Source organism: Zalophus californianus, chromosome 3 (genome assembly GCF_009762305.2).
Source record: "Zalophus californianus isolate mZalCal1 chromosome 3, mZalCal1.pri.v2, whole genome shotgun sequence".
Classification (NCBI taxonomy): domain Eukaryota; kingdom Metazoa; phylum Chordata; class Mammalia; order Carnivora; family Otariidae; genus Zalophus; species Zalophus californianus.
Window position 1 is genome coordinate 53,152,283 of NC_045597.1, and position 21,220 is coordinate 53,173,502.

The following is a 21,220-nucleotide window of genomic DNA, read 5'->3' on the forward strand; positions in this document are numbered from 1 at the left end:
TAAAAAGGATTCATGAAATGTAGAACACCACAGAGGTGGAATTTTTGTAGGTGTCTCAACTGTCCAGCACCCACTTCCCTTACTTCCTGCTGAAGATGTATCAGAATTTGTGAGCCTAATCCATATTTTCATTTTCTCACCGAGGGGCACAATTCCGAATAGGGGCTTTTTAAAAACCCTTGAAAGTTTTCTTTAGCAATGAAACTGACATTTAACTTACACCTTCAACCTTGTGTAACATTCATCTTTCTCCATTCACAGTCAGGAGCTCCCCCGGGGCTCCCTATATCTTAGAGTATAGCCCTCTTATCTTTCGGATACTGAAGGAGAATAACCGTCAAGCAGTAGGAATGGCATGTGACGAACCCTGTCGGAATGTAATATATGGTCCCATATATGAAGCTACTGGAGCCTACCCTTCTTTCTCTCTGTACTGTTTTCTTTTCCTAGCTCAGAGTTGGTGCCTCTAGGCTCTCTGCTCCCACATTCAAAACCTGCCCTACTCAAAGCCACTTTGAGGGTGCAGAAAACAGGGATTTGGGACCGGGGCTCTGGTTTTCTAAGGCTGCCAAAATAATTCGGAACCTGTATTTGGAACCATGATAGAGGCCGCACCCTCAGGATCCCCAAGGATATTCCTGGTTGAACTTCTTTCGGGGTGATGGGGAGGAGGACCGGATGACCAAGGGATCACCAAGTCCAACTTCCTAAATCCTATAGGAGAAACTGAAGTTCAGGGATGCTAACGGCCCGTCTGCGATGTCCCTTTATCCGTATCCTTAACCGAGGCACCATCTGCCTCTCCCCCGGCCCATCTCTTGGCGGCTGAAGATGAGCAAGTGGCGTCTGGCTCCGCTGGAACAACCCACAGCCCTTATCCTCTGAGAGCGCTGATGGGGAGGAGGCCGTTCAGAGAGAGTAAGAAAGCGAGGGAGGAGAAAGGAAGGAAGGGGAGACAGAGGTGGGAGTGGAAGAGGCAGCCTCGCCCGGGGCTGATTGGCTCCCGAGGCCAGCCCTCGCCAGCGGTTTATAAGAGTTGGGGTAGCCGGGCGCCCTGCCCGCTCGCCCGCGCGCCCCCCGAGCAGCGCCCGCCTCTGAGTGCCCCACGTCGAGGCCCGCCTGGCCCCGCGCCGGCTCCGCGCCGTCTTTAGAGTTGGTCGCGGGCAGAGGCGAGGGAGAGAGCGAGCGAGGGAGGCGAGCGCAGCAGCCAGCCGGCCGAGCGCCATGCGCCGCGCCAGCCGAGACTACACTAAGTACCTCCGCGGCTCGGAGGAGATGGGCAGCGGCGGCTCCGGCGCCGCGCACGAAGGTCCCCTGCACGCCCCCCCCGCCGCCCGCGCCGCCCGCGCCGCACCAGCCCGCCGCCGCTTCCCGCTCCATGTTCGTGGCCTTCCTGGGACTGGGGCTAGGCCAGGTGGTCTGCAGCGTCGCCCTGTTCCTCTACTTCAGAGCTCAGGTGAGTGCCCGCCTCCCCGGGGGTCCGCCCACCTCGTCCCTTCCGCACTCGTGGGAAACTGAGTCTGGCCGCCCGGCTCGGCTCCCTGGATCTTGCATATTCGGGAGGGGAAAGTGACTAAAGAGGGTGCGTCCGGCTCGGCTCGGGGACAGCCCGGCGCGGGGCCCCGCGCGCTCGCCTCTGCTCTCCGCTCCCGTCCCTGCCCCGCAGCGGGCAGAGGCTGGGCTCGCCCGGCCTGTTGCGTTTGAATTTCCCCCGCGACGCAGCATTGGCCGCTCACCTCTAATGGATGATTGCACACTCCCCCTACAACCCCTTCCATTTCTAATCTGGAGCTAAGAATTAACGTCTACTTAAGGGAAAAATTGAGCGCTTAGGCGGCAACCCTCTCCCTGCCCGCCCACCACCTGCAGAGGGTTTGGTTCGTGGGGCTGGCTGCTTTGCAGGTGGGCTCCGGGCCGCGGGGCTGGAGGAGAGCGCAGAGCCGAAGGTCGCGCGCGGTGCTTGCACTTGCAGGCAGCCGCTGGAGCACCCAGTGGAGATGCTCAAGGCGCCTGATGGGCCAAGTGACGGTGCGCCCAGAGAAGCCTGGTTGCGGGACAGGGGCTCCGCTCGCTCTGGGTGCAAGAGGAGGGAAGGACCCGGTGCCTTCCCACTGAGGTGGGCGGAAGAGGGAAGCAAGGTGTGTGTGATGGTGGTGAAGTTCTCACCCCTGATACAGCCTCGCTACAGTCTAGCAAATAACTAAACTTCTAAACGATGAGAAAGAGGGCTGGGAACTGCAGGGAAAGATAGTAGAAAGGAAGGGGTAAATCTGTAATATTATGCTTTCTGGTGGTTTATGCTCTTGTGTTTTCTTGGAAATTGCAGTGCAGTTGGTTAGATTCATTCAAATGTTCTTGTCTGGTGCTGTGAACTCTTTGTCAGAGGAAGTGGAGGGCTGACTGTGCAATTTTTTTTTTTATGGGAAAAGAGAGTTGGGTTTGGACTTCATTGGTTTTCAGATTCAAAGGTGATTACTAAACCAAATTGGATGCATCAAAACACAGCATTGCTTGGATTGTATGGGTTTTTGACATGTGCCAGAGTCTTGAACTCCATTACTTGTAATCATAGGCTTTTTGTTAAATATTCATTATCCACTGTTTTGTGTTTTATAGAGCAAGTTTGATTATCTACTTTAAAAAAAGGTGAAAATACTCTGAGCAATACTTTAGGACACTTGTATTTATTTGCATCTTAATAAAAATAATCCTTACCTATTGATATATTTTTTCTTAACAGAACAACTTTTGCAACAAAGATTACACACATCTATATCAAAGTGATGAAATGTTTTTCTTTCTTCAGAGTATGATGCAGTCAAGAATGAGTGGTTCACCCATTTTCCCACCCAGTTTTCTCCTTCCATGTAAAGTCTGTATGTATTGAGTGCCTACACGGCAGATGAGACTATTAAGTGCTATGGAATGGGAGTTAAGGATCATTAATTCAATTCATAAAATGTCCACCTACTACGTGCATTGCATGGTGCCAGATAATGGAGGTACCTATAACAAAAGACTTAAATTTCTTAGTCGTACAAGAGAGCAGCATTCAGAAAAAGGACAAAAGATGCAATCATTCTCTACTACTTTTTATCTTTTCTAACACCTTAGGAATATGCATTTTCGTAGCAGTAATTGTGAAGTGAGTGTTCAGCAGGGAAAGAGCAGAGGGGAATGAATGAGCTGTAGGGAAGATGAGCAGCTTAGATTGGTGGGAACTGTGGAAATGGGTGTGGCCATGTAGAAAAGAGTGGCACGCTGGGCTCTTAGGACAGATGTTCTGCATCTCCACAGCAGTCTTAATGGTCTGGTAGGCTCGGGGGTCTGTCTGATGATCGCTTATCAAAATTTAGCCGTCTTGACGTTACATGAGTAATAGTGAAGCTCTCAACACCTTTTTCCAAAGTAAAAGGCCAATTAGTAAGCCTACCTAGAAAATTTTCATTTGTAGATTTAATGTCATCAGATTTTATAGGTATAATTTTCCTAAATGCCATGAAGAATGGGTTTCTCTAAAACTTATGCCAAATATATTAGCCATTACTCCTGAACCCCATTTTCGTACTGCACTTTTAAAGGGGCAACTTCTTTAGAAAGAAGTTATATCAGGAGCAATGTGTTCATAGGAAGACACCACTAGATTTGGTTGTGTTTTATTGAGTATATAGTATCTACCTTTGATACCAAAAGGAGTCCTAATCATTTGGAGATACTTTCTAAAGTAAGGTACAAGTGAAATGCTATGATGTCTGGCATTTGTTTCAAAATAATAGGTGGGGAGGGTTCGGGGTAGGGAAGTGGTTGCTTATAGATGAAACAAGATTGGCCATGGGTTGATAATTGTTGAAGCTTGGTGATAGGTTTGTGGGAGTTCATTCTACAATTCTTTCCACTTTTACATATGCCAGAGGCCCTCTTTCAAATTTCTACTAGCTAAGAGAGTAGACTCGATTTGACCCATCACTAATATAACATTTTTACTCATGTCAACTCCTTTAGATTAGAACTTGGTAGCAAATAAGAGATACTTTATTTAGTTCCACTAAAGTCGGAAGTGTCAACTACTTGGGGTTTCTGAATGCATCTGAATTAGAATGAAATCGTCTAGGATCAAGTAACATGTTTGCAGTTTATAATAAACAAAAGAGAAAAAGGAGCCAGTTCTATTGTTTTTGTTTGGGGGGGGGTTGCTATATAATTCTTCAAGAAAAAAACCCACTTAATTTAGTTTTAAATGCATTTAGAAGAATGCCCAGAATAGTGTAAAAATTAGTGACTTTAAAAAATGTTTCCCCTTCTCAACTCATGTTTGAATAGTTAAAAATGAATCAGCCTCCCAAATGTTTGCAGATTGCCTGTGCCCAGATTGAAAAGAAAAAAAAAAAAAGTACTAGATCTAAAGTAGATTGGCTTTTCCTCCACGAACCTTGCCAAAGAAAAAATAGCATGTGGTTTGTGCTATATATTTACCACATAGTATTCATACTTTGGTTTGCGAAGAAGAAGAAGAAGAAAAAAAACTTCCAAAAAGTTGCTTGTAAAATTGATGCGCGTGTTCTTTCTTCTTTCTTCCTTCCTTTCTTTCTTTCTTTTCTTCCTTCCTTCCTTCCTTTCTTTCTTTCTTTCTTTCTTTCTTTCTTTTCTTTCTTTCTTTCTTTCTTTCTTTCTTTCTTTCTTTCTTTTCTTTCTTCTTTCTTTCTTTCTTCTTTCTTTCTTTCTTTCTCTCTTTCTTTCTCTCTTTCTTTCTTTCTTTCTTCTTTCTTTCTTTCTTTTCTTCTTCTTTCTTTCTTCTTTCTTTCTTTCTTTCTTTCTTTCTTTCTTTCTTTCTTTCTTTCTTTCTTTCTTTCTTTCTTTCTTTCTTTCTTTCTTTCTTTAACATCCATATAACCATATTCAAAGTTTGGAGTTTAGCTACAAGGTAAGCTTTTCAGAAAACTCAATCTCTGTTGCCCTTTGAACTCCTTCCCCCAAACGCCCAGTATGCACACCAACCTCCCTGGGTGTTTGTTCCCCAAACTAGAGAGCAGTCATGACTGCGACTCTGATGTGGAGGTGTGCGGGCTGCCTGTTTGAAAAAACAGATAACGAAGTAGCACAAATGTCAAGCATCCTGCTTCATTTAACCCTACACATGATCACATTTCAAGGAAGTTTGTTTTTTTTAAAGACTTTCATTTCAGATGAACTACATCATCTGATAAATGCATTATAAAGTCTTTTAAATCAGATATTCAAGGTTTATAGAATACATTCAGACATTTCTAGGTACAATGAATTCGTTTGTAACTCAGTTTACAATGATTTTTTTTTGATGAGCTTGTGCGTTCCTCTGTTGTGTACAATACATTGGTTCAAGAAGGGAAGGACTGCCTGTTTTGCTCACTACATCATTGGCAGCATCAAACCCAGTGCCTGGTATGTTCAATTTACTGAAGAAGCTTTTCAAATGATTCACAACACTAGAAACTTGCAGTATGGAAGTTATCTAATGAGTAGCTAAACTAGACTAAAAAGTAGCATTTTTTTCAGTCATGCAAATTCTCTCTCCAGACTAGTGTGTCGGGAGAGAGGGTGTGTGATAGGAGAGTCCTCTGTTCAGCCACTGGACCAGCATTGTGGAGTGCCCCACGCCTTGCCCTAGGGTCTTCCCCGCATGGAGACTACCAGAGCCGAGGCCCCCACTGGTGTGTGTGGTCTGCCAGCCCCCACTCCTCAACTCCTCTCTTTTTTCCTGGTCTCCATTTTGGGGAAGGGAGAGCTACAAGACACTGGAACAAGAAAGACGTCTGGTTATAGGTTAACAAGACATTTCTAATGTATGGCCTTTAAGTAAACAAAATAAATGACTATTGAAATTAACTATGCCATGCTTTCTTTTGGGAAAACAATTGGATGACTTTTATATACATTTTAGTTCTTGTGTTGCCTTCCTAAACAGTGGTTCTCCAGAGCACATTTGAAGCCCTTGGGGAGAGATTTTAGTTGGCCCCTACCCTCAGGGATGTGGGTTCAGTTGGCTGGGGGTGGCATCTCGGCCACCAAAAAGTGGAGACTTTTTAAAAGACAGGGGACAAAATCTTTGTGTTACATTTCTTTGCATCAGATCACTAGCCATTATTATTGTCACAAGAGTTTTGTACTAACTGCTATTGCTTGTGAAAAAAATTAAAATTGGTGTCCAAGGAAATTTCGAGAGCTTTTAAGAACAGAAGATCTATATTTGTACATTTCATATTTGAAAGCATTCTCCAACTTTCATGTACATGGGGAGGACCTGGGATCTAGTTAGGATGCAGATTCTCAGGTGGTGCACCAGGGACCTGAGAGTCTGCGTTTCTAAGGAGCTCCAGGTGAGCCCTTGAAGCTACAGGGGCTCGGACTCTACTTCCAGTAGTGACAACATGGCGGACAACACTGCTTCCGCTTGATGGCGCTTAGTCTGTAAGCAGGCCTGGAGCTCAACCAATTTTAGGGTCCCCAGGCATTTCCCCGCGAACACCACATTGTTCTTGTAGTTCAGCAGTTTCTTGGTGGTGAGCCAACTGAGGCCTTGGCATGATTTTTCCTTCTTGAGGTCTGAACCCAATGACCCTTCATATCAGCTGCCCAGGTTTCTCTGATTTTGTGGGAAACTTAGTGGCATAAGTGAGCTTTTAAAAAAAAAGGGGTGATTGAAAAGCTTTCCTTATATAAAAACTCACATATTCTGATTTATACTGATTATTGTAAAGAAAATATGAAAAATAAATATGGATTACAAATAGTTTTGCTTTGTTAAGGACACCTCTCCCATATGCAAGACTGAAATAATAAAATCCGTATTAGTGGGTGCACATGTGTTGAAAGGTTATCATTCATTTCAAGAACCTCAGATATGGATAGAATACTTTCCAGTTTATTTCTGATGGTTGGTTAATAAACCTACCCATCTTTTTTGATTACTTTTAAGAAGATAAACCAGGCACTGAGAGAGCTGGTATTAATTCACTGAGCTTATATTATAAACTTCTATAATTTTTCCTTTCTTCATCCAGTATGTACCTACTAATGAGCAAATGCACACAAGGTACCTTGAATTTTTGAAAGAAGAGGACAATAAGTTAAACAATTATTATTAAAACAATTGATAGCTAAATTATCTCTACCCTTTGCTTGGCAGTTGAAACTGCTACAAGCGGGGCGCCTGGGTGGCTCAGTCGTTAAGCGTCTCCCTTCGGCTCAGGTCATGGTCCCAGGGTCCTGGGATCGAGCCCCGCATCGGGCTCCCTGCTCAGCGGGAAGCCTGCTTCTCCCTCTCCCACTCCCCCTGCTTGTCCTCCCTTTCTCACTGTGTCTCTCTCTGTCAAATAAATAAATAAAATCTTTAAAAAAAAAAAAAAAGAAACTGTTACAAGGGCTTATCAGAATCTCAGGAGGAGGGGGTAGACAATCTCAAGAAAAGAGTAATACTTAAAGAGATGTGTATGCAGACAACCAGCTAACAACTCTATGGGGATATTTTGGGTGGAACAATCCCTTAAATTGTAGGAATTTTCGCATCTCCCCCCTGCAAGTATCCATACAACCTGCTCACCCCAGACAGCCTTCTTCATCCCATGTGACGTTAACTTTCGCCCCCTGACAGACATACCACTCCAGGTTAAGAAACACTGATGAGAGTTTCAACACAAAGGGAAATTATACTTCTGGCTTTAGGTTTTTTGGGGGACCTAGGAACTGGATTTCTCCCTCCCTTCTTTGGCTGATTAAAATATACATTGGGGGCACCTGGGTGGCTCAGTCATTAAGCGTCTGCCTTTGGCTCAGGTCATGATCCCAGGGTCCTGCGATCGAGCCCCGCATCGGGCTCCCTGCTTGGCGGGAAGCCTGCTTCTCCCTCTCCCACTCCCCCTGCTTGTGTTCCCTCTCTCGCTGTGTCTCTCTCTGTTAAATAAATAAAATCTTTAAAATATATATATACATTGATTAAGGGAGAAAGGCCAGAAAACATGGTGGCTAAAGATGGTGTTTATTTCACCTGATTTTCGTAGGCTTCATGCTTTGAATATCCAAGTGAGTTTCATCATCCTATCTAGCATGCTGGGTATGGCTTAAAGAGAAAAAGCTTTCTCTACCTGCACTGACCTCACGTGATTTTCCTCGACAGTCCTCCCCGCACGAGGACTTTCATGTTGGCAGACAATTTTGATCATTTCCCCATGATTCACATGTGTATACTTGTGTTGTGAATCATAGGTACTCATAAAAATGAATTAGAAGTCAATGTTTCACCAATTTGAGGGGAATTGTACTCACTATTAATTGTTGGAGACATAAAGACTCTTGTAAGAATGAATTTTTTGGTCCTTAAGTCAGTCACACTTTATTAAATAGTAGAATGATCAATGATAATTACTCCACGTCCTGACTTTTTTTTCCCTCAGATGGATCCTAATAGAATATCAGAAGATGACACTCATTGCATTAATAGAATTTTCAAACTCCACGAAAACGCAGATTTGCAAGACACAACTCTGGAGAGTCAAGAAACAAAATTAATTCCTGATTCGTGTAAGAGCATTAAACAGGCCTTCCGAGCAGCTGTACAAAAGGTGAGTCCGCATGAGGCTACAAGTCAAGGGTCCTCACTGACCCTGCTAATACCGAAAATTAATACTGGCTGAGTGCTTTTGACTTTGTTCTTTTTCATTTTTATAATTTGTAAAAGAGCTAAAGAGAATTTTTAAAAGAGATTAGTAGAATTCTTTTGAAGCTGGTAATGGCTTCTTATGATGACTAGAGACATTCATGCCCATATTCTTTTCTTTCCTTTCCTTTCTTTTTTTTTAAGAGGAGTCATTTAAATTCATACATTGAAGGAGGACAAAGATAGTTTGTGGTCGTTAATGGGTCAGTTTGCTGGTGTGAATTCCCTGCCCTAGAAACCATTCCCTCAATTTATAGGACTCACTGCTATTTCCTTTACATTTGGTTTTGTAAAGGTAGGATCTCCTATTCCACATCTGTCGGTCCAGGACTTTGTTAAAAATAACAGTTCTGTACCTCTGAAACAAATAATACATTATATGTTTAAAAAAAAAAAGAAGAAGAAGATAGCAGGAGGGGAAGAATGAAGGGGGGTGGAAATCGGAGGGGGAGATGAACCATGAGAGATGATGGACTCTGAAAAACTGAGGGTTCTAGAGGGTCCAGGACTCTGTTAAAAATAACAGTTCTGTACCTATGAAACAAATAATACATTATATGTTAAAAAAAAGAAGAAGAAGAAAAAGATAGCAGGAGGGGAAGAATGAAGGGGGGAAATCGGAGGGGGAGATGAACCTTGAGGGACGATGGACTCTGAGAAACTGAGGGTTCTAGTGGGAGGATGGGTTAGCCTGGCGATGGGTATTAAGGAGGGCACGTTCTGCGTGGAGCACTGGGTGTTACAGGCAAACAATGAATCGTGGAACACTACATCAAAAACTAATGATGTACTGTATGTATAATAATAAAAAAAAACAAGCTCATGCATAAAAAAAAAATTGTAAGTTATCCATTGTCATCTGTGGTGAGGAGGTAAGCAGGCAGAGCAGGAAGTGACGTGGTGGGCAAGGTGGAAATTCTGTGTCCATCTTCTCATCTTCCAGGAGAGCTGAGTGAGAAGGGAGGAGTTGGGGATGGGGGAGACCAGTGACTTCTCTTACACCGACAGCTCCAAGTGAGAAACATTGCAATTAATAACTGTGTGTTCTACTTTTCTGAATAAAGTCACTTGAGAATTTTGCAGCTGTGAAATTATTTTACTTACTGACTCCACCAAAAACTGGGTAGAACCCAGTGACTCCAGTGCATGCCTGCCTGCACACATTGCATACCAACATGCGCACCTGTGTGGATTCTTGCATCAACCCATTTATCCCAGCCTCTAGTATGCAACTCCCTGGGCTATCTCTGATCATCTTAGGGTAAATCCTAAAGTTGTCAAACTCCCTAAATCTAAATTGCATTTTAATTTAGTCTATTTTTAAAAGATTCACAGATAATAATAGCATTTTAAGAAAAGAGGATATGTGCTAGAGGTAGGGAGATGAAGCTGTTTTGTATCTAAAGTTGATCTTTGCTGTATTTTGTCAAATCTAAGATGCCACCAATTTTTAACTTATGTCATTATTTCATGCATCACAAAGAAAGAAAGAAATGTCGACAAAAATATTAAACACATGGGCACCGGGGTGGCTCAGTCGGTTAAGCATCTGCCTTCGGCTCAGGTCATGATCCCGGGGTCCTGGGATTGAGTCCCACATTGGGCTCCCCGCTCCGTGGGAAGCCTGCTTCTCCCTCTCCCTCTGCCTCTCTCTCTGTCTCTAATGAATAAATAAATAAAATCTCAAAAAATATGTTAAACATGATCATCATAGATTCTCTTTGCATCTTAATTTCAGTTACTAAAATGTAAAAAAAATTGCATCAGAGAATCAATGAAATACATATTGCTCTACCATCTATAAGAGCATACCAGTTTTACATATTACATTTTTGTTATAATTTAGTGTATAGGTGCTTAGCTTTATGGAGTAGATAGATATTTTAAAGCGTGGGCTTAATTTGATCTTTTTGTCCTATATTGTAATTTTTGGGCTATAGAAACAGCAACTCTGCTAGTCTGTTCATTTTTATTGTTTTGTTTTATGTTTCATTTTCATTGGTCTGCTTTTTTATCCCCTCTCCCAAATGTTGGGTAATCTATCTTTAAACAATGATTTACATGTACTAGAGATAATCTATTAGTTAAAAACAGAACCCCTAATTAAGGTAATTCTGGTTAGGTAAATTACTATCTCCTAATTTTCTGTGTAAATTGACCCATATTGTACCTCCTTACAATGAAGAGATAAGCTTTTAATTTCACGGGTGTCCTGGTTCTTAAGAATTATCCTTCGGGGTTTTTTTCTGGAAGAATAGGATCAGCCAAGATAATTTTGAAAATAAAAAAATATTGAGAAAAACGGATACCATTAACATTTATTTAAGGGAATGCAAAAGTGGTTCATCTTAATGGGTCAAGAGAGAAAAACATTAGCATCTCATAGATACTAAATAAGTGATTGACCAAATTTCATATTTATTTCTGATGTTTAAAATCCATTAGAAAACAGAACCAGATGTATTCTTGATGTTTTCCTAAATACCTCAAACTAAAAGTTAGCTTAATGGGATGAAAAACAGAAACATTTTCTTAAAGTCAGGAACACCACAAAGATGCCTAGTGTCCCCGCCCCGTTATTTAACATTGTTCAGAGTATACTAGCTAATGTAATCATATGAGAGAATAAAATAAGAAAATATATGAATATATACATACACATATATGAAGGCAAACTTTGCATGTGATATGATTGTATACTAGGGTAAATTTGAAAGAACTAAAAGGCTGCAAGCAAAGTCAATCAGTTTGTAAAAATTAGTTAAGTAATAATCACTAGCTGTCCCCATTTCAAACAACAATTAGAAAACACAAATGAAAAATTCCATTCATATTGTTTAAACAGCCCTAAAAATGAACTTAACAAGGCACAGATAAAGCTTACGGAGATTAAGCTAGAAAACTCTACAGAGGCATTTACAAGGGAAAGACGTAACTATGCAAAGTCCTGATCCGTGGGAGACCAAACCCCTTAGAGTAGACTTTACTGGATGTGCGTGAATGTGTGTATATGTAATTTAGTACTATATAACATTATTTTAAATAAGTGGGCATAGTTTGAATGGTTTGAACATGGCACTGGGAGGATTTGTTTACAATCTTTAAAAAGTAATAGGCTTACCTCATGTCCTAAGTGGAGACAAATCCCGCTGGAGAGAGTGTTGGTGGCCAATCACTGCTCCAGTCTTACACCTTCTGTTGCCTCAGTTTCTGCCCCCACCTGCCTGATCAGAACTTAATACCTGTTTGTTGTCCCATTTCCTTTGAGCTTTCTAAGCGAACTGTCTAGATAGAACAACAAACCAGTTTGTACTTAAAATGAGCAATAATGGCAGAGTTTTCAGTATTTTAGGAGCGCCTTGGGGACTTGGTGCCTCGTTCCAAATAAGCAACACTCACTATAAGAGATTCAGTACCTGGCCAGCCAAAGGAGAAAGATTTGTGGGCAGACAAGAATAATCAACTCTTTTCATTAAAGGCACACGGTTTTAATTATATTTACAGATTAGTATGACTCACAGGATGAGGAGAACTTTATTTTGCTAATAGCACATTTTTGTGTTGTTGGGCTATAAGATTTTACCCTTATTCGTGGGTAATAACATTACACACAGACAATCCTTTTTCAAGAGTAAGGAGCTGTCGTAATATACCCATGAGTGTTTGGAGGTAGAAGATGCTATTTCTTCCCCCAGACAAGAGGATCTTTACGAATGAGATGAGTGTTATCCATACCTTATCATTAGAATCAAGCCATGTTTATTAAGCGCACATACCGTGCTAGGCACGTTGCCATAATTTTTCCTATACCCAAGGTATTCTTCTTGGACTAGGAAGTATTCTTCTCTTACCCTCGCCAAAGAGTGATTTGCCAGCTGTGTTATCCTTTGATGAGAATTATTGGTTAATATGACATTCTTTACATCTTGCCAAAATAATCAGATTTCTCATTTCTCTTGCCAATGCTGAAAATAGATGTATCAGGCATTCATAAAGTAGGTTTGTATCTTTGTTTTAGTTCTAATATAGATATTGAGTGAACCCATAAAACAAATTACATGTGAGGTTGCAATCATTATTGAAAGATCAAACCCATCCAGTGGTAACAAATGCTAGACATAAGCACAATATTACATTATATGTGTGCAAAAAGTGCTGTTTACCCAGCCCGTCTTTGGTCAGGCAAGTAATGCTGTTTTTCCCCCTTTTCTGTTTGTGGCTGGGCTTTCTTGGCTTTTTTTCCCCTTTAGCACAGAACTCTGAAAGCCTCTTAGTGATCCAGTCCTACCAACCACAATTTACAAAGTCTATCATAACAGTCTATGACAATAAAGAAAACACTAGTACAAATATGGTGTCCAATTTATAAAGCAATTCTTGTTTCCAGCTTTGGCAGCCTCTCTGGCCTCTGCTAGCCTGAGGAGTGGAGTGGAGAGCTCAGGCCCTGAGCAGGGGCACTTGGTCCTTAGATCTCTCGGCCAGCCTCAGTGGAAAACCATGTGTTTAGGCCCTAAATATACATTCTGAGCACTCTGGGCTGTGACTCGGCATGATTTTAGTATGCCCAGTTGTTGGTTTCACACGAAGTACCTGTTTGTGAAAAACTTCCTGAAGCTTACTATGAAAAGTATTTGAAAGAATGATGTGGAGCAGAGAGATTAATGTGGGATGTTTAGTGCATTCAAGATGACCCCCTCCGCCAGGATGTGGCAAGGGAGCATGAAGATTTACATGTGTATGGATTTTTTAATATTAGCTTTTAAAACATCTTTGTGACTATTCCATAATGTGCTTAGTATACAGGAATGTTTTATTCAATACTTAAATAAATAAATATGTATGTTTGGGAGCATTAAAACTTTTTCCCTGAAAGAGCTGTACAGTCAGAAGTGTTTGGAGGTCACAGAACAAACCTGCAAACTCCCCTCAGGACAAGAACTATAGCCGTTTTGCTCACACTTGAATATGTCACACATAATGTAGTCTCAAGAATGAAGGAAAAGAACAAATAAATGATTGTGACTTATGGAACTCTGTGAACTAATATTTTTAAATAAACATGGGTCATCGACCAACTCATAAGGCCAGAGTGTTAGTAGCCTGCTTCTCATTTCTCTGGTGTCTTAACCAAAGTTATGATGGATAATTATTAATATTGTAGCCTGAGGTGGTAAGGTCTCGGTACAGATGCAAAAGTACAGATAATTTTTGTTGAAAGTTATCTCCATCCAGACTTTTCCCTTTAGGCATGTTTTCCTCTGGTCTCTGCAATTGCACTACAGAATACGAAAAGCCAAGGATGATAATGACTACCAATAACTATCTTTTGTTGGCATATTCTTGACTAACCATTTCCTGGAGTCAGGAAGCCTCTGAGCCTCCGAAGGCTTACTGGAAAATGGGGAGTAAAACTAGAGCCATCATTATTGAACAGTTAATTCTTACCTGGAATTCTTGTTTTATTCCCTGGGGATCAGTACATATTTGGTCTCATCTCCTACTGGATTCACAGTGTAAATTAAAACTCTCTCCTTGTATTAAGAGTGGTGTACCCAAAGATATTCAATACTTTGATCCCCCAGTAATTAGTCACTGTTATTTGGCACAGTCCATGCTGCTGTAACAAAGAGAACCCTCATTCATGAACTAAATAAGATGGAGTTTTTCCCTCTCCCATGCAATAATCCAGGGGTGAGCAGTCCAAGGCTAGAAGGGAGGCTCCTCCATCTTCATCTGGTACCTTCTGTACCTTCCATCTCTTGGTCCAAGTTGGCTTTTCCATTTGTTGCCATTTCCAGACAGAGGAAAGGGAGAGAAAAGGCCAAGACTGGTACCTGGGAGCTGAGATACCATTGATTCTAGTAGCATCCTCTTGGCTGGAAGTTACTCATAAGACCACGCCTGGCCATAAGGGAAGCAGCACAATTATCTCTAGCTGAGCAGACATTTGCACCAAGGCTTGAGGAAGGGGGTTGCCCATAACTCACTGGGAAGAGAAGAGGCTGCATTCTAGGGGACAGTGACCAGTCTCCACTACTCACTAAACCCTGTTTAGGCAGGAAAGTAGGCTCACTATGTGAGCAGAGTTAACTCTGTGAATACAATACATCAAGTCTATGAAAAATTGGAATGGCTAAATTTTGTTTTCTAAAAACTAAAGTACCTTAAGATTATTTGGATTCCAGGAGACAGAGACATTTAAAAATGGATTTAACAGCATGCATTTTTTGAAAGAACTTTCAAAGATTTGTTTAGACATATACATTTCCACATCTGTGATCTCTGAATGAACCTTGATTGTCACCTACACAGTTTTTAGTAGGTTTCATGGATTCAAGAACATTAATTTAAAGCCAAAAGGTTTATCAGATTAAGTGGTTGTGTTCTCCTTAGAGAGAGCTGATCCTTTAGAATTCTGATGTCACTTATTACAAGAAGACTATTCCCATTTTTAAAAATAAAGTATGTAAGAAATCAACTAAAATTTGAGTAGATCTTAACTACTTATGAAATTATAATCATTAGAGTTGTTATATACCATTATTTCTCACTTGCTTTTTAGTTAAATACACACATAACAAACACAAGGGGAAAAACTAAACCCCAGTCATTATCACTTTGCTGTTGTATATGCATATGTATCGCAAGAAAGCTTCTTGTAAACCCACAGGGAAACTTGGGGTTTGGGGGCACTGGTGTTCCCAAATCAAGATGTTAGTCATGTAGTGGTTTTCCAATGCGATTTCATCTGCGCCGTAACAGTTTTGGGAACTGCAATTCAATCAACCCCAATCATATTTAGCATTTATGAAAACTGTCTTTATGGGAAAGCTGAAGTAAGACCCACAGAATTTTCCTACAAAACCAAGGCCATCTACTGCCTTTGACCCAACAATAGGCTATTGGCTGTGATGTGCTCAATCTCAGGGAGACCCAGGGCAAAAGGTAGGAGGGTTTGCAAGAGGGAAATAACAGTGAGTGGCATCATCAGAGGTGGGCTTATCTGTGTGCTAGAAGTATCCCAGGTTGGAAGAAAAGATATTTTGGAACGACATTCTTAAAGAAACAAGAGATAAGGAAAGACACACCTGAAAGAGAGCATCTAATTATGTGGCTTGGGATCTTGACCTACAATTTTAGAAGTGAATAAAACTCGGGGTCCTTGGTTAGAAGGGAAGGTCACAAAGGATAGATTGTATTGCTCCCCACAGAGTGGCTCATCTTAGGGGAAATAGAGCCTGTGGAACTGGAGAGTGATGTTCCTTAGAACGGTGTTTCCCAAGCCTGCTTGATCTTAAGAATACCTTGGGGACCTTACTTAAAAAATAAATAAACCAGATTGGTCACAAAGATTTGGTAATTCAGTAGGAGACTTTGTGATTTCAGAAATCCTCTCCGAGAAGGACTGGTCTATCTTTAAAGGAAGGCTTCAGGGTGGGAGTGGAGATAGCACCTAGGACCAAGAAGGTGTACTAAGCATCCTAAGAAGATGTGAGAGCCAGCAGAGTACAGGGAAGACTCTGGTGAACATAAGTGGTGGCTGTGAAGAGAAGGAGCCAGCCTATGGTATGGAAATGTGGGTTTTGAAAGTTGCAGAGAGGGGTCTGCAGCTAAGATGATGAGACAAATGTTTGCTTGAACCTTTTGAGATTCAGGGTCTGAGAGAGTTCTGTTCTCACATCACTTCCTCATTACTGGGTGCTGCCCTAGCCTCCAATCTTTGCCCTTCAAGAACACTAGGTGGTGGTGGTGGTGGTGGTGGTGGTAAATATGATAATGATAACTATAAATCAGGGGGCTCATATTCAGAAAGTTTTGGTGAGCTCAGAACTTCTTCCTCCCAGTGCCTATGCCTGCTTTTTATCTTCTCGGACCCTTTCATGGTGAAGGACCATATTATCCTCTCCATCACCCCAGCCAGAAGCCAGAAGATCGTCTCACACTCTCCATCACTCACTCTTTACTTGGCCCCCATCCTGTGAATTCTACCTCCTCACAAAACCTTCAACTACTTCTCTCTACCTAGTCCCTACTGTTGTCACCTTAATGCAGGTGTCACCAGCATCGTTTCTTGCCTAGATCACTGCAGGTGGCCACCCCACCTATAGTCTCACTGCTTCTAGTCCATCCTCTCCACAGCTGAGTGACTTCTAAAATGCAAATCTGAACATGTCCCTTACGTTCCTGCTTAACTAATCCTTCGGTGGACCCCGGTAACCAACAGGATAAAGTCTGAGCTGCTGAACATATAACACATAATCTTTTGTGCTCTGGAAACCCTCATTCCAACCCCTGCCTCTCCAGGCTCATTACCTTGTGTGTCATTCCATCACCCACCAAGCTTGTTGTGCGCAGTGGCCCTACCACAGTAAAATGCTAGAAGTTCCTTAACCTGGCTGTGCCCTTCCCCTTCTGCTTCCCTGCTATGATCCAAAGCACAGTGAGGGCAAAGATGATATCTCTCCTGGAAACACAGCACCTTCAGCACACCATAGGATGCCTGCCCCCCCACCCCCAGCAGCCATCATTAAACTTTGTGGAATGGATGGATGGGTGAATGAGAGATGGGCGTTTCTGTGTGGCCCTTTATACGTTATTCTGGGCCTTTCCTGTGTAGTTGGTTCTCTGTCTTTCAAAATTCAGCTCAGGCATTACTTCTCAAAGGAGGCCCCCACTGATGCCTGCCTGCCCACACTTGGGTTAGAAGCTGCTCCTGTGTGTGTGCCCAGAGCTTCTTTATTCACTCCTGTCATTCAGAGCATCCATTGTAGGAGCTTGGTGTGGGGCTGACTCACTCAAATGTGAGCCTCCAGGACAGGGACTGTGTGATGTTTAGTTTCTCTCTCCGGTGACAGGCACACAGTAGGTGCTCAGTGAAAGTTTGAAGAACTGGCTTAATGAGTGAGTGAGCCCTGCTCATCCCTGCTCTTGGTGTCATCAGACGATTATTGGTTTGCTCTTGCCAGAAGCTAGCCACATTATGTATGCTCAGAAAGATTCACAAAGGGCTGGAGGTCACTCCCAAGTGTGATGCTTGTCCTACCTCTTGGAGGGGGCAGTTTCTGCCTTTGGGGCATGAACACATTAAAGGACCTTGAGGCTGGAGGACCCTGACTAGCCACCCTGCCCCTTCCTCCCTGGCCTCATTTGTCCTCAGTGGCTGGTCTGGTACCTCTCTTCCCCTTGGCGTCATACTCCTAGTAGTCCGATACCTTGGGGAGGGTCTGTGAGAGTAAGCCTCCTTTGGAGGCCACAAGGTTCTGTGAATGTCAAAGCTCTGCCAGTGCAAGGGGGCATATTAGTTCAAGTGGCAGAAGAAAGCAGAGACAGGATAAATAGCACGCCTTGCCCAAGATGCCACACTGCAGTCACTCCTCCAGGCCCTTAGATTAAACTTCTTAACCAAGAACTATAGTGCAAGACATTTTGAGATTGAGCTCTTTATGAAGACTAATATTGCTGTCATAAGGCTACTTTATGAAAACTCTAGGGGACCCTTAACTGTGGCAGAAGGTTCCTCATTTAAACCATGAAGGTTAAACAAGAAAAACTAATTTTCTCTTCCCAGCATAGCCAGCGCACTGCCAGGAAAGCATCACTCTGTTCTAGGAAAACAAGGGCATGCTCTTCTTCAGCCCTTTGGTGGGGAGAGTGCATTTTCTGTTTGCAAAGACGTATCTTTTCCAATCAGCAGACTTCTTTTGGGAGAAATGAGCCCCCGGCGACTATGCTTGGGTGGGAGGAGGAGACCAACACACATCTTGGTAAAGTTCTTCACTGAGAAATTTCCAGAAGTGCTCGTGGGATGGTGGTGGCTGACTGAGTTAGGAGGCAAACAAATTAGGAGGTTTAAGAGGTAGGGTGCTGAGGTGTGGGCTGTGGATAGAATCTGTGTCGGGAAAACTTTGCTCTGGGTGAATTCTGTAAATCAGTAGCTTATATTAAGAAATAAAGAATGTTGGGGCGCCTGGGTGGCTCAGTCGTTAAGCGTCTGCCTTCAGCTCAAGTCATGATCCCGGGGTCCTGGGATCGAGCCCCGCATCGGGCTCCCTGCTCCGCGGGAAGCCTGCTTCTCTCCCTCTCCCACTCCCCCTGCTTGTGTTCCTGCTCTCGCTGTCTCTCTCTCTGTCAAATGAATAAATAAAATCTTTAAAAAAAAAAAAAGAAATAAAGAATGTTAGGGATCAAAATGTAGAGTTGCAAATGAGTCAGAAATGGCTCTTCCTTTCAGGTTCAGTGGGCCAATGCCCTATACGCCGGCTCCCCTTCCTGCTGCTAGCTGGGCCACTGGACCCACCGGACCCAGTCCTCCTCCCCATGCACCCCCCCCCCCCCCCCCGCGTGGGGATGGTCAGGAGCTGCCCTTCCCCCTCGCTAGTGCTCCTCTCTTGTCCTGGCGCCCTAGAAGACTATGCTTCAGGGCACGTGGGCTGAGAAGCACAGACTCTGCTATGCCCTTCATAACATGTATTTAGGTGACAGCATGCTCAGTGGATCCTCCTCTTAAAGTTCTTTGCTTTGAGGTTATTTTGAACTGTTACCACAGACAGCTCATTAGGAACTACGGGGCCCCCCCTCTTCATCAGGTGCCTATAAAGTGTTCCCCCATATCCTGTGGATTAGAAGGTTAATGTGAACTTTAGGGGAGGGAGGAAAGCAAGAGGCTGAGGACATCTATATTAATGCTGCCTCTTTAGGTTGTTGGACAACACCTGGGTATTCTTTTTGTGGGTGGGTATGCTTTCTGTGCCTTGTAAGGCAAGAATACCAGGCAAATAAAATCTTTACAAATAAAGACGAGCTACTGATAAGACAGTAAGACGTCTCTCTGAGAGAGCACTTGGAGACCATGTCGGTATGAACCGGAGGGCAGGATACTGATTCTAAGTAGCATGTGTGGCTGTACTGTGGTGTCCCACGGTGGCCTCAGTGGTGGAGTTTGGGGGCTCAGGGGAGGGGGAATAGCAAGGGAGCCTGAAGCAGTAACCAGGACATCTCGCAGGGCCTTCTAAGCTCAGGTGAGGAATGTGGACTTGCTCCTGAAGCCTGTGGGTGACTCCCGGGAGGATTTTCAGAGAAGGACCAAGCTCCTCCGTATACTTTCGGATGCTCCAGCAGCAATGGATCAGTTTGAGGACCAGCAAGAGACTGGGAGAGGAGGTAGGAGGCAATTATAATCCTCATGAGAAATGATGAGAGCTTGAAGGAAGGCAGTTGTACTTGGCGAGAGAGGAGGGGATGGCTCTTTGAGCAGTTTATGTGGTGGAAGTCTCCAGGACTTCTCTGCAGGAATGGGAAACTGGCTATTCATTTTCAGAAACAACCCATGTGTGGCATTCATGGCTAACTCGGCTGATGAATACCCTATTCTTGTAACTTGGTTGGAGAAGAATTACTTGAAGGGTATCATTAAGATGTTAAAATGAATGCATTACATATGTTAACAAGTGTATGAACCCTGTATTATATCTGGCAAACGGGGTGTTAAATCCTTGTTCAACCAGCCAGATGTCCCCTGCAGCTGCTGTGGGTACTGCAGAGGGAGGCAGCCACCTGAGACCCCAGCTATGAGCTGGTGCCAGTGGTTTCCAAAGCATCTGGCTGTACAAATTCCTTCTTCTATGCTCTGACTGACAGGCACTGTGTGGATCACACAATTCTCGTCCCAATGCACAGGTGCCATTTTCAGTCTCAGAAGCTCAACCTCCAGTAACTTGGCCTTTTCGGGGAATTTTTACAGCTAAGAATGTCCTCCGTGGGAGCTTCAATCAACTTCTGTCATTTCGTAAGATAATAACACACTGCCATCAAGCAAATAAGACCATTTTAATAACATTCGCTCTTGAATTGGAATGCTATCAAAGTCTTGTTTGGGCAGTGGTCCAACTGAGTTTGCAAAAGCTTAACTTTGCTGTAAATGTTGAAATTACCTGGAGCAAAATTTTCATAACTCCACAAAGGAGCTGAAAATACTCATAAGTGTTTGTATTTATTCTTAAAGAGTACAATCTCTCCTAAGTGGCTTTGATTTATCAAGATTGAGCCAGTTCTGAGAGGTCTCCCACCTCCCTATGTTTGGCAAAAGACCCTAAAATATTTTAGAAGATGTTTGAAAGAGGCTGCGCCAACAGACTGAAGACCCGGTCCTGCACTCTTCAAATTTACCCTACCATACTCTGGGGATTGTGCTTCTTGGAGGTTGAGTTCGGGAGAAGTCGAAAAGAAGCAATCCTAGAGAACCACACGTTACACAATCACATCGATCTTTTGTGCGCTTTCTTTCCTGGTGGAGGAATTGTGAAATCACAACATTCTTCTAGGAGTGAAATCAAAGTCGAAATTAAAAAAAAAAAAAAAATTGTATCGGTTGTTTTCTTGTGTGTTCAGATGTACTCTGACAGCAAAGATGAAACATTAGCGCAGTCTCAAAAGGAAAATGCCACAATGAGAAGATTGAAAAACGTTGTGAAATTTCCTCAGCTGTATTGTTTTTAGACTTTGGAGTGGGGGCGATTGCGCGATCTGGTCTGC

The 21,220-nt window shown here is 42.9% G+C and overlaps 1 protein-coding gene across 1 annotated transcript in view; it reads left to right on the top strand.

The window, feature by feature from the left end:
* Positions 1 to 1,224: 1,224 nt before the first annotated feature.
* TNFSF11 (TNF superfamily member 11) overlaps positions 1,225 to 21,220 on the top strand; it is a 31,779-nt gene continuing 11,783 nt past the window's right edge. Inside the window, 3 exon segments of the mRNA XM_027590800.2 lie at positions 1,225 to 1,323; positions 1,325 to 1,456; positions 8,427 to 8,594. Coding sequence (XP_027446601.1) covers positions 1,225 to 1,323; positions 1,325 to 1,456; positions 8,427 to 8,594 — 399 coding nt within the window.